Below are 27,375 nucleotides of genomic sequence, written 5' to 3'. Positions count from 1 at the left end.
CTGACCCCGCCCCCACATACAGCCTCACAACCCAGCAACCCCGCCCTGGAGGCCCTGCCCTGCCCCTAAGGCTCCGCTCCTCATACTTAATGGGTGCGAACAGACCAAAAATGGCTCAAGAATATCTCAAAGCCCCAGAGCCCATAAATCTAAGTGACAAAGAAATAGCAAAACTTTCAGATGCATAGTTCAAAACACTGGTAATCAGGATGCTCACAGAACTGGTTGATTTTAGTCACAAATTAGAGGAACGTATGAAGGCTAAACTAATTGAAATGAATGGAAATGCACAGGAAACTAATAGTAATGGAAAGGAAACTGGGACTCAGATCAAAGGAGTGGACCAGAAAGAGGGAAAAAAATGACCAAACAAAAATATGAAGAAACAAGAATTCAAAAAAAATGAGGAGAGGCTTAGGAACCTCCAGGACATCTTTAAACTCTCCAACATCCGAATTATAGGGGTACCAGGAAGGGAAGAGGAACAGCCACAAGTGGAAAGCTTATTTGAACAAATAATAAAGGAGAACTTCCCCAATTTGGCAAAGGAAATAGACTTCCAGGAAATCCAGGAAGCTCAGAGAGTCCCAAAGAAGTTGGACCCAAGAAGGAACACATCAAGGCACATCATCATTACATTAGCCAAGATTCAAATGAAAGAATCCTAGAAGCAGCAAGAGCTAAGGCGACAAGTCACCTACAAAGGAGTTCCCATCAGACTGTCAGCTGACTTCTCAAAAGAGACCTTACAGGCAGGAAGGGGCTGGAAAGAAGTATTCCAAGTCATGAAATCCAAAGATTTACATCCAAGATTGCTCTATCCAGCAAAGCTTTCATTTAGAATGGAAGGGCAGATAAAGCGCTTCTCAGATAAGATCAAATTCAAGGAGTTCATCATCACCAAGCCCTTATTATATGAAATGTTAAAGGGGCTTACCTAAGAAAAAGAAGATAAAAAATATGAACAGTGAAAGGACAGCAAACTCACAGTTATTAACAACCACACCTAAAACAAAAGCAAACTAAGAGGACAGCTAGATCAGGAGCAGAACCATAGAAATAAAGATCACATGGAGGGTTAGCAACAGGGGAGTGGGAGGAGGAGAAGGGGGGAGAAGGTACAGAAAATAAGTAGCATAGATGGTAGGTAGAAAATAGGGGGAGGGCAAGAATAGTATGGGAAATTACAGAATCCAAAGAACTTGAGACACATGGTCATAAACTAAAGGGGGGGAATGGTAGGGGTAGGGGGGTGCAGGGTGGAGGGGAATGAAGGGGAGAATAGAACAACTAATGGCATAATCAATAAAATAAAAATTAAAAAGATTTTCAGGGAAGTAATCAGTATTTTATATTTGCAACTCCACTTTCAGTGGACATAAATATGTTACCTGCCAATTTTCAAATGGAATATATAGAGCTTCAATCTAACACTCAACTTAAAGAAAACTTTGATCATGTCCCTTTACTGGACTTTTATAGATCCTGTCTTCCCTGAGACAAATATCCCTTGCTTCACAGTCACACTTTATTCATGTCATTACTATTTGGCAGCACCTACATTTGTGAGCGACTATTTTCAAGAATGAAACCCATTAGGAGTAAAATTTGAACCAAAATACCTGATGAACACCTGGAGAACTCACTGAGAACTGCAACTGCTTCTATCAAACCAGATACTGAAGTACCAGTTTCTCAAATACAGTGTCAAACATCTCACTAGTTTTATGTTGCCCTCTTTTACTTTTATAATAAAAAATATTTTAAAAGTCAGTGGTATTTTATTACTTAAGATACATTCATCTTCTATATTAGTGGTCAGTAACTTGGGACCTGCTTGATGATTTTAAAAGATTATTCAAAGGACTGCTGCATAATTAGGGTTACTATGTGGCAGCTTTTTTGCTCATCAGTTTTTGTTAGTGTTTGTATTTAATGTATGACCCAAGACAACTCTTTTTCCTCCACTGTGGCCCAGAGACACCAAAATGTTGGACACCCCTGGTATAAACAGAAAATAGAGAAAGAGAGAAAGTTTAGGATAATCAAATTCCAAGTGGCTGAAATTTCTGTAGCGTGGGAGTCCACAAGACATAGGAGCTGGATTTGCAGAGCAGACCCCTGGGCAACATTGGGTGCCTGGCTGAGGGTCACTGCAATAGCACCTTGCGCTGTCATTTCTCTCCGTGTGCTCTGCAGGGTAAGGGTGAATGGGTCTTTGGACTAAGACAGTGCTGGAGTTCTGTGGGACAGAGACAGCAAAACAACATGGGCAAGGATGTCATGGGGAATTAGCAAGATAGGGGAAGACCAGACCGACAGGGAGAACATGGATAAGTCAAGGGGTGGGAGATCCAACAGGTCAAGCTTCAGGGGTGGAGGAAGCATCCAGTGGGTTTGGGGCAGGAAGGAATTGCCCTCAAAGGGAGTGGAAAGAAATGCCTAAACAAGGACAGAAGCTGTCCTCTCTGAAATTAAATTGTAGTAAGTTTGCTTTGAATATCCAGGATGTTTTATTTCTACAATAAATAAATGCAAAACTTAATTGAACATAATTATATGAAAATCCTAAATAATTGAATTCTGTGTTTGCTCTGAAGTTTTGGTTGTGCAGCCTTTTTTCCTAGTCCTGTATACCTTTTTAATTCTCCTTAGTGCTGCTAGTGGTATCTAGACCCAAGAAAAACTATAACAACAGAGTATGGGTTGTCTTGTAAACTAATTATTAATTCCTCCCCTGTAATAGAATTGTAGTTTTTTCACAAATAGGAATTCTTCTCTCCCTTCTATCGGGCTGAACAAGCATCTTCACTATCTCGGCACAGAGCTTATTAAGACAAAGTAATGTGGTAATTTCTATAAAATTTTGAAAATATTTTTTACCTTAACCTAGAAAATTCCTAGAGAGGCCTCCTCATATATGTTTTTGGTATCTTTCAGTTTATGATGCTTATGAAGGTATTATTTACAACAATAGGGGAAAATAAACTTACAGGTCCAGGACCGACCCCAGTAAATCATGTTGTTGATTTTATTCTTATGTTATTTATTGGCTCATATTACTTATTGGCTTCATTTCAGCCTTTTAAGCAGCTAAAACATGAGAAGGAACACAGATTCCCATTGGAATTAGTGATTCTCTAGAGCAGTGGTCTCCAGCCTTTTTGGCACCAGGGACCGGTTTGGTGGAAGAACATTTTTCCACAGACCAGACCAGGGTTGGGGAGATGGTTTGGGGATGATTCAGGTGCATTACAGTCGAGCTTACCTCCTGCTGTGCAGCCCCATCCCTAACAGGCCCGTGCCAGTACCAGTCTATGGCCCGGAAGTTGGGGACCCCTGCCCTAGAGATTCTCCAGAGTCTCCTGTCAGGTGTTGTAAATGGCTTCACAAGACCCAGCTTAGATCCACAGCTGCCAGGGGCTGCACAGGTTCAAATAAATCATTTGCTAGTAGTTGGAATTTTCCTGGAATAATTCTTTTGAATGGAAACTAAAAGTGGGATTTAAAGTGGGAGAGAGACAACCAAAGTTGCCCAAAGTAGTTTGGTCAACTTAGTGTTTGCAGAATCATTTATACACCATTTAGTGGCAAGAAAAAATAAATGAATAGAACATATTTTTTAACTTATAATTTACATTTTGCCTACTTTTAAAATGATTGGAGATAGTCAAATTATTAAAGCACATATAAGACAGTAGATAAAGACAAGAAGCAGTTTTTGTTGTTTCATTTGTTTCTTTTTAATTTTGGTGCTATATCAACAGGCCTAGAATAAAGTTAGTTGTTACCCTTAAGCATTAAATTGGCTGCAAACGTCCCAGCAGCTAAGCCCAAAGAAAAGCATGGTTACAGTTCTCGTTCAGGACAAGGAAGCCCATGATAGAGCTTAGGTGGTGAAGCTTATGCTAGAGTCCAAATGAGTCTTCTTGCCTCCCTCCTGGGTCTGAAACTTCTAATCAGAACCTTAATTTGAGGATGGCAGGGGAGAACATGAGTAGAGAGTTGGGGCTTTAGAGAGCAGGGACCCCCAGTTTGCTTTTCCATCTAGCCATGTAACTAGATGAGAATGGCCAATGTTTTGGTGGGGCAGGGTACACAGGGACACCAGGACTCTTCTTACCCATTTGAATCAGGAATGAAGACAGTGCCAAGAGAGGTTGTCATTGGCTAACCACATGTCAAAAACCTTCCTAGCCGATTATGATAGGCATGTATTTAGCAGGCTTATCTTTTAATTTGCTGTGATAGATGGTCTTACACCCAAATTGTTGGTGATTAGAATTTAACCTGTTAAATGACTCTTCTTTCTTCAATTTAGGCAAGCAAATTATATATTTTTAAACACATTAATAGCCTGGGATCTATAGTTATACTCATATATAGAAAATAATTCTCAGTGGTAGCTGTGTTAAAAAGAAACTTGGCCGGCCCTGGCTGGGTAACTCAGTTGGTTAGAGCACCATCCCAATACGCCAGGGTTGCAGGTTTCCTGGTCAGGACACATACAGGAACCAGCCAGTGAACATAACTGTAAGTGGAACAACAAACCAATGTTTCTCTCTCTCTCTCTCAAATCATTTTTTAAAGAAATGTGTATATTCATAAATTATGGAAAGCAGCAAGTTTCCTGAAGCATGTCAGAAGCCATAAAAAGAATACACACATCATTTGAACCAGTAAGCTCATATCTGGAAATTTAATGTCTAGAAGTAATCTTACATACATTATGCTTTATAATAGTGAAAAGTGGAAACTGCCTACATGTCTTAAGAACAGGGTATTTGTGATTATAGTATCTTAACTCAGTGCTGCATGTCGTACAAAATTATTATGCCTAGAGTGTCTCTCTGCTGAGAAAAAAAAAATTTTAAGATTTTATTTATTTATTTATCTTTAGAGGGGAAGGGAAGGAGAGAGGGAGAGAAATATCAATGTATGGTTGCCTCTCATGTATCCCCTGCTGGGAAATGGCCTGCAACCCAGGCATGTGCCCTGACTGGGAATTGAACCACGATCCTTTGGTTCGCAGGCCCGCGCTCAGTCCACTGAGCTATGCTAGCCAGGGCTCTGATGAGAAAATTTGATGGATTGTTGTCTACTTCCATGAGTTGTTTTCCTGTTTCCTTACTGATGAAGTGGGTCTAGCAGTTGGTCACTTATGAAGTGAACATTTGTAAATCCATTTTTCTCAGACATGATGGTAGAGAGCCAGTCCTTTGCATGTTGGGAAGAAAGCTGCAGTAGAACTTGGGAGGGTGGCTTCCAGGCCCAGTGGACCTATTCTTTGCATAAGAAAAAGGGTGTTTAGCTTTTTCAGAGTAAATGACACTGGGTGGTTCAAAGGAATTAATACACTTGACAAGGATTAGTATACACCCAGTGGATTTGCTACAACTTAGTCACTGTGAGTTCTTGGGAACTCTGCTTTTAAATTTAAATGAGATATATACTTTTTTTTTTACTTGTTACTTTGTTTTATTAAAGTGATCCCCCAGGGTGATTATAGAGGGAAAAGAGAAGTTTCAAGGTCAGGTGTCTAGGGAACACCAGCACCAAAAAAGCAGTAAAAACATCGAAAGAATCACTGTGCCAGAAGAGAGGGATGATGTTGGGGCGGATGGTGGAGAGGGGACGTCTCAGTGTCCAGTAGAACACAGAAGCCTGTAGAATGAGAAGTGCTAGAGGTCAGAGGTCATGGGCATTGATAATTAAAGGGTCATTACTCACCTTTTCAAAATCATTAAGGAGATGGGGCAAAAATTCAAGTGCAGAAGATTGAAAAAGATGAGGATTTGGCGGTAAAAAGTATAAACTACTCTTTCATTAAGTAAGTTTGCACTTAAGTTTTCAGCTGAACTAGTGGTTTATTAAGTGTTTCTTTTCATCCTTTATATATTCCTAGCTTCAAGATTTGAGTGCAATAAGAAAAAATATATATCATTTTCAGCCTTTTTCTATGTATGGAGGAGGTTTCAGATTTTACAAGTATATATTATTTCTCTTTTTTTAATCCTCACTCAAGGATATGTTTACTGATTTTTAAATTTTTTTATTATTTTTTTGAAAGACAAAAAGTGGGTGGTGGGAGTAAAAGAGAGAGAGAAACATTGATGTGAGAGAAATATCTATTAATTGTCCCCTGTACATGCCCCAACCAGGGATCAAACCTGCAACCTTTGTTGTACAGGATGACGTGCCAACCAACTGAGCCAGCTGGCCAGGGCATAAATACAGATTATTTCTACAGGTAGTGCCTCTTACCCATGAACCTAACCATGATAAAATTATAAAATGGCAAGGGGACATTAATTGTATTGGGGATTGGTCTTGGTCCTGTGTGAGTGACTGAAGGACTCGCAGCATCAGCTGTTGAACTAACAGAATCTGAGCAGTCCCGCCCCTCTGCCACGGCAGAGAGGAGCTCCGGCTGGTCAAGGTGGGCCAGGGACTGATACAGTTAAGTCAGCTGGCCAATCTTCTGCAAAGACAAAGGCTTCTCAGTTTTTTACTTAATATCCCAGTTAACGATTTCAAATCTATTACCTCCAGAATCACTGTGAAAGGGGTGACAGAATGACATTCCTAAAAGTCAGAGCCTTACTACTTTTTCTAGATCATGCTCAGACAACTTTTTCTGTAAAAGGCCAGATGGTACATATTTGAGGCTTCATGTACCACAGACTATCTCCATCACATATTCTTTTTTTTTAACCACTTAAAAATACAAAAATTTTTCTCTGCTCATAAGCCCTACAGATAGATCAGGCCACAGGTCAGATTTGGCCAGTGGGCCGTTCGTAGTTTGCCAACCAACCCTGTTCTAGATGATAAAGTATGTGTCTTGGGAACCTGTTAACAGTGGCCGTAAAATAGGGTTTAAATACATTGTATTAAGTCACCATTGTAAAAGGATATATTTAGAAATGATGTGTACAGGATGAGTTAACCTGTGGCTCTCAGGGCTTCTGTGGCTTTCCCAGCCTGCTTGCCCTAGTGGGTTTGCAGCATAATCCAAGCTGCTGGAACTGGGATTTCTCTGCCAGTGTCTAGTCCAGCAAGAACATAAGCTGCACGAAGGTAGGATTATGTTGTTGGTACCCACTGCTGTATTCCCAGGACATGGGACAGGGCCTGGGAAATAGTGGGCACTCTCTTGCGGGTTGATATGTGCCTTGAGAGCACTACATCTGTTTAATGGGCTTTCTATAGTTGCATCGTACTTTCTATCTATGTGTAATATCAGGGTATTTGTATACCAGGCACTATTCTGGGTTTCATGTAGTTCTTACAACCCCACAAGGGCTTGCCTCCCACAGCTTACAGATGAGAGGTCAAGATCATGCAGCTGGTTAGGGAAGAGCCAGGATTTGGACCCAACCAGCATGGCTTTGCCTCCAGGGCTCTTAACACCCCTCACATAATACACATGAACCGCTCAGCCTATGTCACCATCAGACTTCCATCTCCAGATGGATTTCAAAGACCACTGGGTTTTACTTCGTGACTCTTCCAAGCTGTGTTACTCTCTGTGGTATAAAAAAGGTATTCTAAGACATAACAGATTTGTCAAAACTACTGAGTTTGCCAAAACTCATTGAACTGTACACTTAAAATAGATACACCTTATTGTATGTACAAAAATTATAACTCAAAGTCGATTTTTAAAATATTCTAATCAATAATTCAAACATACTTTGGAAAACTTTAATTAGGAATAATTAAATAATAGTTCTCTAAGGAATAGAGAAGAAAAGTTTTATTAATAGGAGTCCAGCTTCAAAAAAGTTTTAATGGCTGTATTTTCTAAGCTATTTAAAAGTCAGTTATTATTCTTTGATTTTCATACCCAGGGAAAGGAAAGCCTCTTCAGCGCAAGGTTAAAGCATCAAAGAAGCAAGAGGAAAAGGAGAAGAAGGGAAAGGGAAAACCCCCGGAAGAGGAGCTGAAAGACTCCTTGGCTGACGATGACAGCTCCTCCACCACCACAGAGACCTCCAACCCAGACACAGAATCTCTCCTCAAGGAGGTAGGACACAGTCATACAATCAGTCTCATTGTTTGGGTTTCTTAATGCATGGTGAGCATTTTATATTTAATGTGAGCACATGTTCTGAGGATTAGCACTCATTGTTCACAGACATGCTTAAGCAGTCACAGCTCTGGGGACGAATGCCTTTGTTTTCCCCCAGGAAGAATACTGGGAAGCATGCTAACAAAGTAAAATAGTTAGAAATTGGAAATACTGCTTAAAAGTTAGGGTCTCTCTGGTCTAGAAACTACTCTGGCTCATGAAATTTGTTTCAGATTTTAAGTATCAGAAGAGAATTAGAAGGAAGGAAATAGACCATTTTAATTAGATTGAGCTTTTCCTGTAAGACCACTCCTGGCACAACCGGCTTCCGTAGCAGCTCACTCCCTACCCAGGCAGAGTAGTGATTGTCCTGGAAGTGAACATGACCCAGGGAAAGACTCCAGGCTTTAGCACTCACCCAGAACTGGGAACTCCGTGAAGCACGCATCAGCACAGCAGGAAAGCTGCCTCACTCCTCAGAGTCCTCAGCATCAGGACTGATATTGCAAAGCACCTGATACTAGTGGGAGTTAGGTCATGGAGGGTAGGGCTACTGTTGGGATGTGTCTGAGAGTCTGAGTTATAAGCCATATTTGCAGGGAATATGGAAAGGGAAAGTGGAATTCTGTTGTGGCATTTTTATTTTTAGATAACTATACTTCAGATTGAAAAGATGCTAATATAACCTTTAATATTGTAGAGCAGACATTTCTTTTCAGTTTTAACCTAATGGCCTAAGGAATCATTTCTTAAAGAAATCCAGTGGTGTCATCTACATATATGAATTTTTTAAATAAAATTTATATGTAACTACTTTTCTTGCCAACTGCCTTTCCCTTTGTACCCTCCCCATTAGGCATGTTGCCTTGTGTACTTCAGTATAGTCGGTACCTAGCATCGGAATCCTGCACTTCATACCCCTCTCATAACACATGGCTACAAATCTTAGACTGGAATCCCAGCAATTTCAGTGACAGGAATAAGCTTTTGGAAGGCATTTTCAGCACATGCTTTCTTTACATCTTTTCTGCCTTTCCAGCCTTTTCCCTAACTGTTCCCCAGTGACCCCCTCCGGCTGCCCCATCTCCTGCATTCTGTGTGCACCCACTGGCATGATTTTTACCTCTCTGTTGTTACTTTCCTTCACCTTCTCCTTCCTGTCTTTTGCATCCTTGTAGACATGGCGTGGAACTCGTGGCCTCCATGCCTCTTACCTTTCTCCCTGCTGTTCGGTTTTTATTGCTCCTCCTCAGCATTCTTCCAGAGGGTTCGTGTGCTCTTATTTCTTTGTGACTGACCTGTTTGCCAGGTGTGTGTAATTTCTTCCCCACTAGATTACACACTTGTGTGTCTGTTCCAGCCCTGTCCTACACATGTATTCAACAAGTCCGTACTGACTACCTAAGAGCCAAGTCTTGTGCTGGGAGCTTAGGAAATAAGTGGACAAAAGACCAGGTTCTCATCTTCAAAGAGCTCACCATCTACAAAATTCTTGATGAGTCAAGTGCTCAGGAAATGCTTCTTTAATAACTCAGAATAAGTCTGAAAAGGTGTAGTAGCAGGAGGGTGTCCTGGCCCATTCTCAGTCCATGCTTCACACTTGAGCCAGGTGAGATAGTTCTTTTGTGTTATGGTCATGGCCAGTGAGCATTTCCACGTGAGAGCACAAGTTGATTGATCTTTCACTGTCATGTGTATCTCCCTTCTGCGAGACCAGCCCTCAGGAGAAGGGCCTGGACCCTCTTGGTAACACCTTGCCTGGCACCAGGTAGGTGACCAGTAAATGTTGAGTAAGTGAGTGGGTAACTAAGCCCCTCCCATTGATGGTGCATAGTTGTTTATATTAACTCACCATAGCTCTGTTGACAGTCACAGTGTCGATGTGAACATTCAGTGAATGGATGTGGACACTTATGTTCCTGGCTTGGATCGTCCTTAGGATCAGCATTGAGCACATTACCAGAGTGTTTAGAGCGTTTATATTGTCATCCTAGCTGAACTTTTCTTGTTAAAAAAGGCAAGGTTTTGCTCCCTAGGTCCAAAAAATAAGAAGCCACCAGTTGGCTGCTGCCAGTGCCACCACCCACTCCCATCAGGATATGAGTATAAATTAAAATGACACTTTATAACTCATACTCACCAAAACACAATTATAATAAATCAAAGGCTGAAAAATTGACAGAAACACAGTAGTTAAGACAGATTTGAAGAAAGGACTTTATCATTTTTATATATATGACATATATACTTTCGGTTTTGTGCCTCTACATTCAAATAGAACTATATCAGTCATTTTTAGTAATACTTCTCAGCAATTAAGTGTACATTTTTTACAGGATACAGAAAAGCAAAAGGGAAAACAATCCATGGCTGAAAAACATGAAAATGAAATGCCTCAAGGGAAGCAAAGAAACAAAAAATTCTCGAATGTTAAGAAGGAAATCCCAGCAGATGTGAAACCCAGGTGAGATAAAGAAATGAGTGCAGAGAAACAAAGTAATATAAAAGAAATTACTGGTAAAAACTAGGTAAAGTTTTTGCTTGTTTTGGTTGGTCTTTTGGGGGGTTGTGGGGAGTACAACAAAACCCTATACTATATCATGTTCCTCTTGGTTTCTTTCTGATGCCCACTGTTTACTGTTCAGGGATGGCCACATGCTTTTGATGTCAGAAACATAAAAGGCAGAAGTAACAACTTGTTGAGAAAATTTAGGTTGGTAACTCATTCCCCAGCAGAGAGCCATTTCACTTCTGCACAAAGACGACCTCAGTGGTTAAGCCACAGGTGGGAGCGTAACTTGTGACAGAGAGTTCTGAACCTGCTCTCTCATTCAGAGCAGCAGTTGAATCTAGAATTCTGTGTCGTGAAACCTGGAAGAATCTATGCTTAGGTAATCAGGGCAGATGGTGCCTATCAGATAAGTCTGTCATGAAATAATTCCATCAGGCCTGTGGGACAGGATTTTCACCCCCCTTCATTCACCCCATCCCTCCAAGAAGGCTTGCTACAGAATGTTTCCCCAAGTAAATGAACAAGTCGAACTATTGGGTTATTAACTTCATACTTCTATTAAGTCTTAGATCCACCTAATAAACTGATTTTGGTTTTAGCATTGTTAGTAATGCCCTTCCTAGTTCTTCATATGAAATGTCTGTCAGCATGAAAGCCAGTGCTTGCCTTTTTGTGTGGTAAATGGACATTGACCCAGGAAGTTGAAGGAATTAGGTATAAAGCAATAAAGGAAGACATAGTTTGTTATCATTAAAATTCGCCTAGAACTCTTATTCTGGGTGTAATACTTGAGCTTTGCCAAAACACCAATAACCTCCACTCTCTCCCTAGATTGCACAGCTTTACTCAGACAGGGTAGTCTGTTCTGTAGAACTGAACGCTAGTAAGAAATTAGTGATTACTGCAAAGAAGTTTCACCTTGCCCCTGAATTTAGGAATAGCACAGCATATGGCATTGACTAGTAATGGAGTATCTAAAATTTACTCTTCTGTGCAAACTGTTAGTTTGAGTGACTTAGTCACACAGTTTGTTGAGAATAGTCTGACCCAGTTAGAAGGAATGTCGGATGGAGTCATGGCTGACACACTCGGACCTCCCCAGAGAGAGATCATTCTAAGGCACTAATTGGTGCTGATGGTCTGGCACCCCAGGACATGGATGTTACTCTACTGGTGGCTGGTTGGGTGCCTGAACTCAGTGCCCGAGATGTGATCATGTAAAACAAATAGTACACGTTAATCTCACCCTCATCGCTCTTCCCCAACTTAGGTTGTGTTCTCATTTTTTTTGTGTGAAGTAAGTTGACTATTAGCAGATTTGATTTTGAAAAGTTTGTAAAAAGACTTCACTGGAGTACCACTAACCCCGCCAAAGTTTTTGAGTTCTCTGGCAAACTGTAGGCTACAGTGAACTGTTCTATATCACCTGTTCAAGGGACAGTTACAGTGACAACTCAAGTTCGCTTGATGCATAGCTAAGAGAAATCATTGCTGAAAAACAATTTAAGCATTGCACTCTAATTACCTTTTAAAATTGTCTCTGTTACTGGAGAAATCCACATGCTTCTAATCTCCTTGATCTAATTTCTTGAACTCACAGATCTTGTTTTCTGTTTTTTTGAGTTCAGGAATAAAACTAAAAGTATTGAGAGTCAGTATTCATTAGTACATCAGTCGAGTAGGGGGTTAAACAGACTTCTTTTAATGACCAGCAACAACGTAGCCTCTCTGAATAGAGCCATTTCCTGTCTGCACTGAATTAGGGTAGTACGCGCTGTGCACTGTTCAGGTGCAATCAGTTACTTGTAGCCCTGTCATTGGTAATACCTGAAATGCCTGTCATCTAACAATAAGTGCTTTCAGTGTTTTACTGTATCTGGAGGGAATATATACACATTTTTTAATTTTTATGAGGTTCATTTTTATTTTTTGTATTTGAACTGTTTTATTGTATTTTTTAATTACCATTTAACCCTCCTAACCCTCCTCTACCTCCACCCATCCCTTGCACAATGACCACACCGTAGTCTGTGTCCATGAGTTCTTTTTCTTTTTTGGCTTTATCCTTCCACCCCCCAACCCTCCTCACCCCAGAGTTGTCATGCACAGTTTCTAAAAAAAGAGAAAGCCAGAGAGAGATGCCTCAGACTCTGCCAATAAAGCCCCTGCTACCAGACTCCCAAGTTAACTTCACAAAAATCACTTCTGAGGATTGTGGATCATTGGGCTGCAGTGGCAGAGCTCTGGTCCGTTCATTTCCCAGCTTCCACCCTGTAGAACTGGGCCTGCAGACCTCCACAAGACTTTTGTAGGTCAGAGATGCCATGGAGTAAGAGTCAGGACTTCTAGAGAACCAAGAAAGACCTAGGAAACCCTGATTGAGGATACCAGCTGTTTGTTGATCCTTTTGTTTTCTAATTGTTCATCATTTTACATTTGTGAAGCAAATGTTTCACAACAACGTTTACTCTCATAATCTGCTCAGATAGCACACATAGGTCAGGTGGTTGACACCAGGCACATCGGCACAGGGAAACCCTGACCTTGCCCTTGGCTTCCTGCCTTTCTGCATGGAGCCTACCTATTCCATGTATTGAGTCGGAATAAAGTCTGGCATCGGAAACACCTTTTTTTTCTTTCACAAATAATCAGTTAAATTACGTTGGCCCTTACCATTTATTCAGAAGCCTTAAAAAATGTTTTCTTAATAGAGATCATTTGGTTTAATTTAGAAAAGAATGAATCAGCAAAAATAAAGTACTTGTCAGGCACCTTTTTTCTTAAAAACCAATTAATTTTACAGTGGCACAAAGTTAAGCTTTGCATAATTAGACAGCCCTTATCCACAACACTTACAAACCACTGACATAAAAATAACTTACACTCACCCACCACAAGAGGACTAGGTGGGTGTCTCTGTCGTGGGAGCTCTTGTTTTTTTTAAAAGGTGGAGTTGTAAGTAACCCTGTCAGTCAGAAGCAAAAAGGCAGAAGATTTATAAAACTATTTTCTTAAGTCAGTTTGTTATCGTGCCTAAAACTTTTTGGGAGTAATTGATGCCCTTTGCATTTTTTTATCCATTTTACTAATTCCAAGTATAATATCTACTTACGATAGAAAATGTGTGAAATATAGAGAAACAGAAGAATGAAAATAAAATGATCTTTGACCTAGTACCTTATAAAATGTTTGTAAATAACCTTCATTAAAATGTATTTATTTATGAAATCATACTTTATTCTGTCATCTGCTTACCTTGAGAGGAAGGAGTGTACTGTGTGTGCCATTGGATGTGGAAGGTTTAAACCATACTGACAATGAAATCTGGTGTGGATTAGCGGCCTTCTAGGAGGGAGAATCTATATAGCCTGTTTCATTCCGTAGTTTCTACAACAAAACACATCTTCGGAGTTCTGAATAGCAGAACCTTGACCTTTCTGAATATCTACATTCAGGAACCCCAGTAGTAGTGTATTTACTGGGAGATGATTCAACAGTTTCCAAATGGCAAGTTCCTGCTAATGGCATTATGCCCATTACCTGAGGCAGGTGCTCTGACCATTTGTCGTCAGTACTAAGAGTGCAAAGGAGGTGTCTGCAAGTGCCAAGCTGTCTCCTAGGCAGGCTCAACCTCAGGGTGGGAGCATATAATGCCTCAGGAAGCCAGATTCCTAAAACATGCGCTGAAAGTGCGGAGCAGTCAGTGACTTCTCTGCCCCACAAAAATGGGACAAATCTGAATTTTGCTTCTGTGCTTGTCTTTCAGTTGCTTAGAGCTGCCGTACCCTCCCTCATTAGAAAGCAAACAGCGGAAGAGCCTCCCAACGAAGATCACTCTCCCAGCTGCACTGACAAGCAGCTCCAAGTCACGGAATTGCCAGAAAACAAAAGGTATTTTGCTGTTGTCATACAGATACCTCCATGATTTGTTATATTAACAGTCGTTAGTTCTGAATTACCAGTGATCAGTTATAGTCATGTAAAAAGCTGATTGTGTTCTCATCCTCATTAGAGGAGTCATTGAAGTAGACCTAAAAGAAAGGAGTCGTTGTCCATTAACAGCTTTCTTTTCTTCTCTCTCTGCAGGTACAAATAAGGTAGTGGATAACAGGCCATCTGCCCTAGCGAAGTTCCTCCCAAATAGTCAAGAACTAGGCAACACCAGTAGCTCAGAGGGAGAAAAAGACTCTCCGCCGCCAGAGTGGGATTCTGTGCCAGTTCACAAACCTGGCAGCTGTAAGTACGACAACTTGGGAATCACTCTAGGCAACTCAGTAGGGATGCATTGTTTTAAAAGGCAATCCAATCACCGGTTTGACTCTTGCTCAGGGCATGACTGGGTTGCAGGCCAGGTACCCAGTTAGAGGCGTGTAAGAGGCAACCAGCCAATCAATGTTTCTCTCCCTGTCTTTCTCCCACACTTCCCTTCTCTCTGAAAATAAATAAAATCTTTAGAAAAATATAAATTTTTAAAAGAAGGCAACCCAGTGTCTGGTTTGCTGGAGCCAGCTTATAGAGCCAGTAAAAGCCTCTTGTTAAATAGTCTGCCAGTTGTTAAACTACAGTAGCTTAGAGTAGCTTATAGCTTAGTTGCTCATGGTGAGAGCATTGCTGGAGAATATGGGTTCTTATAGTGTCGCAAGAAAAGAATTTCAGGGAGCACACACATGGGAGAAGTTTAAGGGTAGTGGAAAGATTTATTGGGGTGAAAACAATACTCCCTCAGAGATGTAGATAGAGGGCAGGCAGGCTCTAGTGGCAGCTGTCCCGAGGTCTCTGCTGATCCTTCATATATTTTCTTGGTTCCAGGAACAAACAGGCTGTCTTGCGAACAATCCAACCTGTTTCCTAGGTTTTCCTCGTGCTATGCTAGGCCCTGCCCCTATCCAATCCCTTTCTTGGATCCTTCAAGTTTTTTGCCCTTGCCCTATCCAGTCCTTTTCCCCTGTTTTCTCAGGCTAGACTCTGCCCCTTTGTGGTTGCCATTTTGACTTCAGCTGCACATGCCTCTGCAAGGGAATCTCTTACTGGTTCTCCCTTCCCCCAGTAACAGGCTGATTATTCCCCTGGGAGATTGGAAAACCAGTCCTTCTGCCTGCCTGGGGACTGAGTCCCTTTGGCAGAGGATGCAGCTGTCACCAGGGGAGTCTGTGAAACTGCAGCTTAGTTAATCAGGCTTAATGTCTGATTCCATTTGCCTCCTTCCATTGTTAATAACTACTTACTATAATGAGTCTGTACACCAGAGAAATAGCAAGTGATTCACATTAGTCTTTTGTTCCCCAGAAGCTGGTGTACCAGCACACCACTGCCCATTGTCCAAAATGTGAAGACGTGTTTGGATTGGGGAATCATTTGAAAAGCTGCTTTTTAAAAAATATATCTTATTGATTATGCCATTACAGTTGTCCCATTTCCCCCCCTTCATTCCCCTCCATCCTGCACACCTCCTCCCCCCACGCTCCCCCCTTTAGTTCATGTCCATGTGTCGTAAGTTCTTTAGCTTCTATATATTTCCCATACTATTCTTTCCCTCCCCCCTCTCTATTTTCTCCCCACCATCTATGCTACTTATTCTCTGTACCTTCTCCCCGCTTTTCCTCCTCCCACTCCCCTGTTGCTAACCCTCCATGTGATCTCCATTTCTGTGGCTGTGCTCCTGATCTAGCTGTCCTCTTAGTTTGCTTTTGTTTTAGATATGTTGTTAACTGTGAGTTTGCTGTCCTTTCACTGTTCATATTTTTAACTCCTTTTTCTTAGGTAAGTCCCTTTAACATTTCATATAATAAGGGCTCGGTGATGATGAACTGCTTCAACTTGACCTTATCTGAGAAGCACTTTATCAGCCCTTCCATTCTAAATGAAAGCTTTGCTGGATATATCAATCTTGGATGTGGGTCTTTGGATTTCATGACTTGGAATACTTCTTTCCAGCCCCATCTTGCCTGTAAGAGGTCTCTTTTGATAAATCAGCTGACAGTCTAATGAGAACTCCTTTGCAGGTGACTGTCCCCTTATCTCTTGCTGCTTCTAGAATTCTCTCCTTCATTTTAATCTTGGCTAATGTAATGATGATGTGCCTTGGTGTGTTCGTTCTTGGGTCCACCTTCTTTGAGACTCTCTGAGCTTCCTGAACTTCCTGAAAGTCTATTTCCTTTGCCAAGTTGGGGAAGTTCTCCTTTATTATTTGTTCAAATAAGTTTTTTTTTTAACTTACTGCTGTTCCTCTTCCCCTTCTGGTACTCCTATAATTCAGATATTGGAACGTTTAAAGATGTCCTCTCCTCATTTTTTTTTAAAATTTTTGTTTCTTCATTCTTTTCTGTTTGGTAATTTTTTTTTCTTCCTTCTGGTCCACTCCATTGATTTGGGTCCTAGTTTTCTACCTATCGCTATTGTTTCCCTGTGCATTTTCCTTCATTTCATTTAGTGTAGCCTTCATTTTTTTTCATCTAATTTTCTACCAAAATCAACCGGTTCTGTGAGCATCCTGATCACCAGTTTTTGAACTGTGCATCTAATGGGTTGGCTACCTCTTGGTTGCTTAGAAGTATTGGCTCTGGAGCTTTGAGCTGTTCTTCTGTTTGAGTCATAATGTTTTGGTCTGTTCGTGCCTGTTTTGTATGAGGGGTGGAGCCTTAGGTGTTCACAAGGGCAGGTCAGTCCAGTTGCTGGGTTGTGGTGCCGTATGTGGGGATGGGGTCAGAGAGAGAACAATGGCGCTTGTTTCACTCTTTCTTGGATTTTGGTCCCCTCTGCCACTTCCCACAAGCAAATTGGGCCCTTCTGGTGCTGGTTCCTGGGTGTGTGGGCTTGTGTACACTCTAGGACTCTGTGAGTCTCTCCAACAAACTCTCCTGTGAGGCTGGGAGCCTCTCCCAGAACTTCCACCCCCACAAGATTTTGCAATTGGTGCTTTTAAGCTTTATTTTCTGTCGCTGAGGCCCTGGGTTGCACAGTCTGTCTCACTGCCCTTTTTTTTTTTTTTTTTTTTTTCCTGGTTAATCTGCACACGGATGTGTGTCAGCAGTCAGCCAACCACCTTGCGCATCTCACTGGGTTTGCTCGTTTTCTCCCTGCTCTTGACTCTGCTAACCACCGCCTCCTCCTGCCGGGACCCCTCTCTGCTGGCTGCTGATTCCACCCCTCTTACCGGTCTGGATGAATGGTTCATTGTTGTCAGACTTAGGTACAGTTTAATTTTCTGTCCTGGTTGTGTTTTTGTTTCTAAATGTTAGTTGCCCTTAAATTTGGTTGTGTGAGGAGGTACAGTATTTCCACCTACACCTCCATCTTGGCCAGAAGTGAAAGCTGCTTTTTTGTGAGAACGTTAACTCCACATTGCTTAACCTGTCTTGTTCTCATACACTTTGAATGTAATTATTTTCTAAAAATTCAGTTTACTCTCAGCTTCACCCACATCTTTCACATAAACAACCTATGTGAAAGTTTCATTATTTTCTTCACTAATTTTTTTACCTTATTCTTAGATTTGGCTTGCTGTCAGTCATGACAGTAGCACAGCCACTAAAATAAGGCAGAGGTCTATGCCTGAAATAGAAGACAAGAAAGACAAACACAGGGAGGGACCCGATGGCAGGATTTAGGATGAAGAGAGGGCCAAGCCAGTCTTAGGACTGACTTGTCTACACTGCAGTGTTAGAGTAAACTCACGTTTGGCTTATTTGCATTAAAGGTAAAATCAGGGTTGAACAACAGTACTGTTTAAGGTGAAAGGAAATGTAAATGAAACCTCAATAAGTTGAATGGAGGCTAAGAACTTAGAAGTTGGGTAAGGGGTGAAAGTGTGCAGAGTTCACAGGAGGACGGGTCACTTCTGATGGTGTTGGAGGAGGTCAGAAAATGTATAAGAGGTAGGTAGGGAAGATTCAGGACAAGTGTACAAATAGTGAGTGACCCTGCGGTGAAGATGTGGTATTATCGAGGCACACTGTGCTATCGGGGCTTCCAAGGAGGGCAGGAGGATGGAGAGATTTGAGCGGGGTTCATAGAGGAGCTGGCATTTGGGGTGGGCCCCGAGCATGGGCATCATGGCAACAAACAACACAGCACATGAGGGAAGGAATTGTCCACATGGTCACAGGTGAGAGTGGATGGGACGGTTGTAAGGACAGTGAGTAAAGGGCCAACACCTTGTGAGGGAGAACTCCCGGGGCAGGCACAAGGTGGCACAGACGCTGGCAAATGGATAGCTTGGGCTTCAAGGAAAAGGATGTTTTCTTTGGTGGGTGCCATAATGGGGGCCTTGACACAACCAAAGAAGCTACAGCCTTATCTAGGCCCTGAGCCGTAGGGGTCTGGGGAGATGCATCAAATGTAAGAGAATTACAAGGAAATAGAAACACCATGAGTACAGGTTTCAGTCTGGAAGTGAGGAGGAATAGACCCTCACAGGAAATCTGAGTACAACAGGCTGTGCTCACTATACATAGGACTTGCATGAGACATAAAAAGGCCAACCAGGAGGGTCACGGGGAAATGTGTCAGACTGGGCAGAGCAGTTTTGGGCAAAGATAAGGAACGAGGGCAGTGGGGCTGCGTAGTTGTGCCAGTGTAACTGGGTCAGTGGGCAGCATCAAAGACTGGGAGACTGAATTCACAGAGGCCAAAGCACTTTCCTTACACTTCTTTGTATCACAGTCACCTGACCAACACCAAGGTACACGTGGTATCTTTTTCTTAATTAAAAAAATTTTAAGATGGGAAGGGAGAAAGAAAGTGAGAGAAACATCAGTTGGTTGCCTCTTGCACATGCCCCAACTGAGAACCAAATCCGCAACCTAGGCCTCTGCCCTGACTGGGAGTCGAACCGGTAATCTTTTGCTTTATAAAACAATGCCCAACCCACTGAGCCATACTGCTCAGTGCTTAAGAAAAATCTTTTTTGCGATATTTTTATTTATTTCTCAATTACAGTTCACATACAATATTATATTACTTTCAGGTGTACAACAGTGATTAGACACTATAAAATTTACGTGATTACCCCAACAAGTCTAGTACTCTTTTGATACCATACATAGTTATTACAATATTATTTACTCTGTTCTCTTTGCTGTACTTTACATCCTTGTAACTGTTTTTATGCGATAACTGCCAATTTGTACTTTTTTTTTATTGTTCAGGTACAGTTGTCTCCATTTTTCCTCCACTACCCGTCCCAGACACCAGCCTCCACCTCCCACCCTCAGTCCTATCTACTTTGGCTTTGTCCATGAGTCCTTTATACATGTCCCCTCCCATTCTTTTCCCCATTATCCCCCTCCCCCACCCTCTGATTACATCTTAAACCCTTCACCTTTTTCACCCATTCCCCAAACCCCCTCCCATCTGGCAATCATCAATTCATTCTCTGTATTATCAGTTTGTTTTGTTTGTTCATTCATTTTATTTTTTAGATTCCACATAAGTGAAATAATACAGTATTTGTCTTTCTCTAATTATTTCATTTAGCGTAATACTCTCTCAGTCCATCCATGTTGTCACAAATGGCAAGATTTTATTCTTTTTATCGCCTTGTAGTATAGTTTGATATTAGGTAGCGTGATTCCTCCAAACTGTTCTTTCTCAAGATTGCTTTGGCTCTTCAGGGTCTATAAACTTCTGGGACACTTCTGGGGCATCATTCTGTGAAAAATGTCACTGGAGTTTTATTAGGAATTGCATTGAATCTCTAGATTGCTTTGGGTAGTGTGGACATTGTAATGATGTTAATTCTTTTTATCCATGAGCAGAGTGTAGCCTCCCATTTATTTGTATCATCTTCTGTTTATCTCTTCAGTGTCTCATAGTTCTCAGAGTACAGGTATTTTACCTCCTTATTTAAATTTATTTCTTGGTATTCTTTTCAATGCATTTGTAAACAGGATTGGTTTCTAATTTCTGTTTGTGATAGTTCATTATTGGCTAGAAAAATGCAACTGAATTCTGTGTCTTAGTTTAGTATCCCGCTACTTTAGTATGTTCATTTATTAGTTATAATAGTTTTTTGGGTTTTCTATATATACCGGGTCTGGCAGAAGTAACGCCTGCTCAAGTGTAGTTGGTAGGGTAATAATATGGGTATTATGAGTAATAATATGGGTAGGGTAATAATTAATAGTTTAAATTTGAACATTTCCTGTAAAGTGTCATATGGTGTGCTTGAGTGTGATAATGTTATGTTACAAAATTACATGCTTATGATTTTGTAATAAAATATTTGTAATAAAAGGAGGTGTTTTTTGTGCTGGGCCCTGTAGTATCATGTCATCTGCAAACAATGACAGTTTTACTTCTTCCTTTCCAATTTGGATGCCATTTACTTCTTTCTCTTGCCTAATTGCTCTGGCTAGGACTTCTAGTACTATGGTGAATATAATCAGTAAAAGTGGGCCTCCTTGTCTTGTTCCTGATCTTAAAGAAAAATTTTCAGCTTTTCACTGTTGAGTATGACGCTGGCTGTGGGCTTGTCATATATGGCCTTTATTATGTTGAGGAATGTTTTCTGTATCCTCACTGTGCTGAGAATTTTTATCATAAATTCATGTTGGCTTTTGTCTAATGCTCTGTCTGCATCTGTTGATATGATGATAGGATCTTTATCCTTCATTTTGTTATGTGGTATATATCACATTAATAATTAATGAACCAATCTTGCATCTTGAGAATAACTCACACTTGATCATCTTTTTAATGTATTGCTGAATTTGGTATATTAATACTTTGTTGAAGATTTTTATTTCATTGGGGATATTGGCCTATAATTTTCCTTTTTGTACTGTCTTTGGTTTTGGAATGAGAGTAATGCAGGCCTTACAAAGTGAGTTTAGGAATGTCCCTCCTCTTCTGTAAGGTAACAGTTCGAGAAGGTGCTAATTCTTCTTTGAATATTTGGTAAAATTCACCTGTGAAGCTATCTGATCCTGAACTTTTGTTTGTTGGGAATTTTTTTTAATTACTGCTTTGTTTCATTGGTCGTAATCAGGTTCAGGTTTTCTGTTTCTTCCTGATTCATGGAAGAGTGTACATTTCTAGGAGTTTATCCATTGCTTCCAGGTTTATCCATTGCAACAAGTCCCACTTGTTGGCATGTAATTGTTCGTTGTATTTTCTTAGAGTTCTTTCTATTTGTGTAGCATCCATTTCCTTTCATTTCAAATTTTATTTATTTGGGCCCTCTCATTTTTTTCTTGATGAGTCTGACTAAAGGTTTATTCATTTTGTTTACCTTTTCAAAAAAAACTCATGTTTTACTGATTTTTTTTCTGTCTTTTTTTTAACTTTAAAAAAATTTTCTGCTCTGGCTCTTATTTCCTTCTTTCTACTCACTTTGGGTTTTGTTTGTTCTTCTACTTTAGTTGTAACTTAATGGGGTGGTCACAGGGGGAGGTGAGCAGGCATGGTGTTTACCCACTCTGCCATCTTCATCAGAAGTGGTGATACCTTTTCTGATGAAGGTATTATGTGTTTCCACTTAGTGAGTGCAGAAGTATTATTTCTTGACAATTTTTTGCTTTAAATTTTTAAAACAGCTGTGTAGACATTACCCTAAAGGGAAGCAGGAAGATGCTAGGAGTTTGTACCCTTGTAAACCAGGAGCCAGGACCTCACCAAGTGTGCGGGAACAGAATATTGTGCAGTGAACTGCAAGGTGTTTTGCCACAGGCCCTGCACCTGCCACAGTTGTGTGAGCCTGTGTGGACACATAGAAACTCAGAGCCCACACAGTATTCTCACCTACCCATTCCTGCAGGACATGGGAGAAGGGAAGAAAAGCGGACCTGTGTGTGGGCTCCTACACGGCTCGGTGGAGATGGGCCCCACTGGTGCTTCAGGGAGGCCTCATAATGCAGAGAGAAGCTGCTTTCCTTGTTCTCTTTAAATCTTTGAACACAACACATGGAGAAGCTTTCATTTTGTTTTTCTTTGTAGAAGCACTTGATTTCTGCGTAGTATCAGATGAAACATCAAAAGTAACTTATTTTGAAAAGCAAAACTATCACATTAATGAGACCTTTTATTTTTACTTTCCAGCTACTGATAGTCTTTATAAACTTTCTCTGCAAACCCTCAACGCAGACAGTTTCTTAAAACAACGCCAGACCTCACCAACACCTGCCTCTCCGTCTCCCCCCACTGCACCTTGCCTGCTCACATCCCGCGGCAGCTACAGCAGCATTGTCAACAGTAGCTCCAGCAGGTAGGCTCCCTGGTCGCTTCCTGTTTCTTGAACAGGTAAGTGCTCCAGAAACCCGAGGCTCACTCCCATTGAATAGGAACATGCAGCGGCCACAGACTGCTATCCTGTCTGGCCTCCTGCATCTGCTCTGACAGCCCCGTCCTTTCCCTGGGTCAGGTATCCCTTGGTGCCGTCATGTTGGTGCCCAATTTCAGCAGCACCTCTTCTGTCCCTTGGCTTTTATCATCCATGGGCTGGAAATACATAATATAACTTTTATTAGCATTATATTCTAATTTAAGAGTAAATAAGTATGCTGAGCATTAAATGAAGATCTACAAATGTCCTTTGAATTGAGGAAATGGCTGTATGGGACATTTATCCTAACCTTATGGCACTTTAGCTTAACAGTTAAGAGGACGGGATCTAGAATAAGTGTGCTGCAGTAGGAGACGTGTGCACAGCAAGGCACCTCCTAACAGGCAGATAGGACCCCTCAAGTGGTGCTCCTCACCGGAGGCACAGCCACACTTGTGTTTGACTGACTTTAAGGGTAACAGTAACCTCAGTGGTAATTGTAACCACCTGTCCAGTCCTGACCACGTTCTTACCGTGCACCAGCACTGTTCTCAGCACCACACAGCCGTCCCTGCATTTCACCCTCCCAGCAAGCACAGACCAGGCACTGTCACCACCCCTGCTTTCCACATGAGGAAACTACGGTGCACCTGCCAACTTTTTACCTTTTGCTGAAAAAGGCAGCATCTACTTAATCTGGGAGAGAGTACCCAGCCTGGGCCTTTCCACCGTGAGCTTTCTGGCCAGTCCTGAGAGGGGAGGACACTCCTAAGAACCAGTTTGTCATGTGTTGTCACCTATCAAGACCTCACATTCTACTCCTTGTTCACTTCCTAGTGCCTCCCTCCCTAAACTCCTTCTCTTAAACAGTCTTTCCAGTCCCTAAATTGTGATCCTGGTCTCTTATACTGATCCTGTATTTTCTTACTTTTCCCCATAAATCCCTTATTTTCCATTTGACTGTGAAGTTGTAGGTCCCAGACCATTGACATGACGTGCTGGGCTGTGCCCTGCGGGCAGCCCCGCCTGGCACAGTGACGGTGCTGACTGTGTGGGCCCAGTCCTGTGGAGCCACAGTCCTGAGGTGCCCCGACGGGCCTCCAGCGGGCAGTGCTGATGGGGGATTAGGTGTTTTCTTTTTGCTTCTTTCTTCAGTGACCCAAAAACCAAGCAGCCAAATGGAAGCCAGCACAAATTAACAAAAGCAGCCTCACTTCCTGGCAAGAATGGCAACCCTACTTTTGCTGCGGTCACAGCTGGCTATGACAAGAGCCCAGGTGAGTGGCCTGGCATCAGAAGGCCTATAACAGCGGGGCTTCAGGCATAATGGAATTACCTTTGGCCTGATTTGTCTTTGATTGATTCAGGGTCCATTGTTACAGGTGGGAATGGCTTTGCTAAAGTTTCTTCGAACAAAACAGATTTTTCCAGCAGTCTTGGCATTTCACACACTCCTGGTGACAGCGATGGCTCAGACAGGTACAGTAGACCATTCTTACTCAGTAGAAAGACGGACTGGTTTCTTGAGTCAGGTTAGCATCTTCCATCCATACATGTATTCCAGGCATTTTTCCCTAGATTACAAGTAGGCATTTGTCAGAAATGGTACAGGCTTCCAGGGGCTCTTGTCTTTTGGGTGAAAGTAGAAAGCTTAGTTACTGTGCTTCCCCCATAGCTCCCCTGAGAGAAGGAAGGAGGCGCACCGATACGTGTCACCCTAGCAGAGAGGGAGGTTTGTGTTGTCCTTTTCCATTATCATAGCTTTCCGTAAGAAAGGTTGTGATCAGATAGTTAGATGTAGAAGAACAGAAAGAAATGGATTTAAGAGGAAACAAATTAGAGCAAATACTAGATAATTCATAGTAAATTACTGGACATGCCACTTCCTTGACCCAGAGCACTGCATGGACCTAGTGGCATGCAGTGAGTGCCTTGGTTTATCTTCCCAGATAAATAACAGTAACAGTAAAGACCGTCAATAAGCAGAACCCCAATTTTACCTGCTTAGCACTAAAAGGAAATGAGTCTGTGGTTAAATGTTTTGAAATAAATCTTTTATTACCAAAAAGTAAACATAAGGTAGCAATATCCCCAGGCTCTCAGCTTGTAATAAGGAGCAGGAACTCTGGAATTCTCTGTCCTTTCAACCCTCTGAGGCGTAGACACTGTTTTCAGCTCTCCCCTTCGTGTTTGTGTTTAATACTCGAGTGCCCCCAGTTGAAGCAGCATCTCCCCTTCGTGAAGCCATACTTAAGGGATCTATTTACACTAACCATCACCCATTTGCGTTGTATTTTCCTTTTGTAACATTCAGCTCGGGTTTGTGGAGTCCCGTCAGCAACCCCAGCAGCCCTGACTTCACACCCCTCAATTCATTCTCCGCCTTTGGGAATTCTTTTAACCTAACCGGTGGTGAGTGTTTCACACTAGACCTATAACTAATAAGCCTGTGCACAAAGAAGGAAGGAGGACAAAGTCTAGTTTTATGTGTGAAGAAACACACTGAGGTAGAGGGGAAAGCATGATTTGTCATGTAGTAGACATTTTTAAAAGATGCATTTCTTTGTATTTGCAGTTGGGCTCCAACAGACATAAAATATGTGGGTTTACCTTAGGGAAGTGGGTCTGTTCTTGCTGCTTGGATAGATGCTCATGGGGCCCAATAAGGGCCTCGAGGAAGGGTCCCCTCCCACTCTCCTCTCAGCCCAGAGGTACAATGGAACAGGCTCGATGCTGTGTGAGTCTCTGTTGGTTTGTGTTCTGCAACACTTACAAACTGCAGGAAAGGATTCTGTGTCTGAAATGTGATTCCTGGCCATGCCAGGGCTCCTTACATTTTCTTGCTATACAGAATTGGAGACCACTATGGGAGTTTTACGTTAGCTGTGACTGTAATGTTAGAGTGGGGAAATGCCTTCAATTTATGTTATCTAGGTTTGGGTAAAGTATTCAAATCATGCACTGTATGCCTAAGTTCCAGGGACCATCCCCCATTCCCTCCTGGAGTGTGGTGGGAGCCAGTGAGGTGGGTGTGGTGACTCCCAGCGAGCAGTGGTGGTGCATGCCCGACCCTGTCCTTGGTGAGAAAGGACGTGATCTGATTAGACATAGAAGAACAGAAATGTCTTTGAGAAGAAAGAAATTGGAGCAGATACTACATAATATATAGTAAATTATTGGACACGCCACTTTCTTGATCCAGGCAAAATAAAATATGGATTTGAACTTGCGTTCTTATTTTCAGAAGTTTTTAGCAAACTTGGGTTATCTCGACCATGCAATCAGGCATCCCAGAGGAGCTGGAATGAGTTCAGTAGTGGCCCTGCCTACCTTTGGGACTCTCCAGCAACAGATCCCAGCCCTTCCTGGCCAGCCAGTTCCAGTCCCCCGACCCACACAGCCACAGTGAGTACCCAGGGCTTACTCATCATTACTGCCACGGTTATAAACAACTGATAACAGTGTGGGAAGGTTGGGGTAGAACTGTTACTGTCTTTCTGACTGTGCCTTCACATCTGCCAAAGTGACCCATCAATTGACCCAGAGCCATTAAAGTCAAGAAATTATGAAAAGAGGGAGCTGCTAGTCAAGATGGTGGAGTAGGTAAACACTGTTCTTGCCTTGTTCCATGACCACATCAAAATTAACTAAATTAGAACAGCCATTATTGAGAACCACCTGAAGACTAGTTGAACATAAGTCCTGTAATTAAGGGTATAAAAAAGAAGCCATATCCAGAGCAGTAGGAAGGAATGGAGACACAGACTGGTGAGGTCTTTCCTGAGGAGTGAGTGAGAAGCCCAGCCCCACATGGGTTCCCCAGCCTGGATTGCCAGTGCCAGGAATAAGAGTCCCCATAATGTGTCTGTGAAAACCAGCAGGGATACCATGAGAGACAAAGGACTGCTAGAGACCAAGGTGTTGCTCTTAAAGGGCTTGCACAGAGATTCACTCCACTTTTAAGCACGGGGCCAACAGCTCAGAAAGCACCAGGGACATAGGGAGAGGAACTAAATTGACTAGCTTTAGGAGGACAAGGGATAGAGGGGAAGCTCTCTTCAGGGACAGAAGTGCTGGCAGGTGGCATAGTTCCTTTGTTGAGCTCTCCCTACACCCAGCAATCCTGGCTTCAAATCTGAGCTCTTTATTAGCGTAATATCCCCACTCTGGTGATTCCACGAGACCCTGCCTCACCCAACTCTCCTGCCTGGCCAAAACTCTTTCAGGGGCTTCTTCACACAAGCGATCTGTGTTGGTTTGTGCTGCAGACTTTCCTAAAATCTCTCAAAGGTCCACAAACCCCAAATAAGCATCAGCAGTCTTCAGTGCAACCAGTACCCCTTACTAAGCTACCCCAAGCTCAGCACAAGCAGCAAAAGGTCTCAACTTGCATTGTAACTCCCATCCATTAGCCCCCAAGGCTGGCATAGGCAGCAGCCAGTCTTGGCTTAAAATATAGCCTCAATTAAGTGGCCACACACTCAGCCAAGTGGCAGATAGCCTCAGCTCACATTGTGATGCCCACCTACA

The 27,375-nt window shown here is 42.0% G+C and overlaps 1 protein-coding gene across 2 annotated transcripts in view; it reads left to right on the top strand.

Moving 5' to 3' along the window:
• The window catches only part of TMEM131 (transmembrane protein 131), a 236,664-nt gene that overhangs the window by 202,617 nt on the left and 6,672 nt on the right, over positions 1-27,375 (top strand). Inside the window, exons 32-40 of one of the 2 annotated variants that reach the window (XM_037154320.2) lie at positions 7,854-8,029; positions 10,411-10,538; positions 14,353-14,477; positions 14,673-14,822; positions 22,623-22,788; positions 24,001-24,122; positions 24,228-24,324; positions 25,160-25,257; positions 26,090-26,250. In XM_037154320.2, the coding sequence (XP_037010215.2) occupies positions 7,854-8,029; positions 10,411-10,538; positions 14,353-14,477; positions 14,673-14,822; positions 22,623-22,788; positions 24,001-24,122; positions 24,228-24,324; positions 25,160-25,257; positions 26,090-26,250 (1,223 nt within the window). Of the gene's footprint in view, positions 1-7,853; positions 8,030-10,410; positions 10,539-14,352; positions 14,478-14,672; positions 14,823-22,622; positions 22,789-24,000; positions 24,123-24,212; positions 24,325-25,159; positions 25,258-26,089; positions 26,251-27,375 lie in introns of both variants that reach the window. The other variant, XM_037154319.2, reaches the window with a different exon arrangement.

Source organism: Artibeus jamaicensis, unplaced genomic scaffold (genome assembly GCF_021234435.1).
Source record: "Artibeus jamaicensis isolate MK-2021 breed Jamaican fruit bat unplaced genomic scaffold, CSHL_Jam_final contig_384, whole genome shotgun sequence".
NCBI classification, from domain to species: domain Eukaryota; kingdom Metazoa; phylum Chordata; class Mammalia; order Chiroptera; family Phyllostomidae; genus Artibeus; species Artibeus jamaicensis.
The sequence above is the reverse complement of the archived record's forward strand: the minus strand, read 5'-3'. Positions and strand labels throughout refer to the sequence as shown.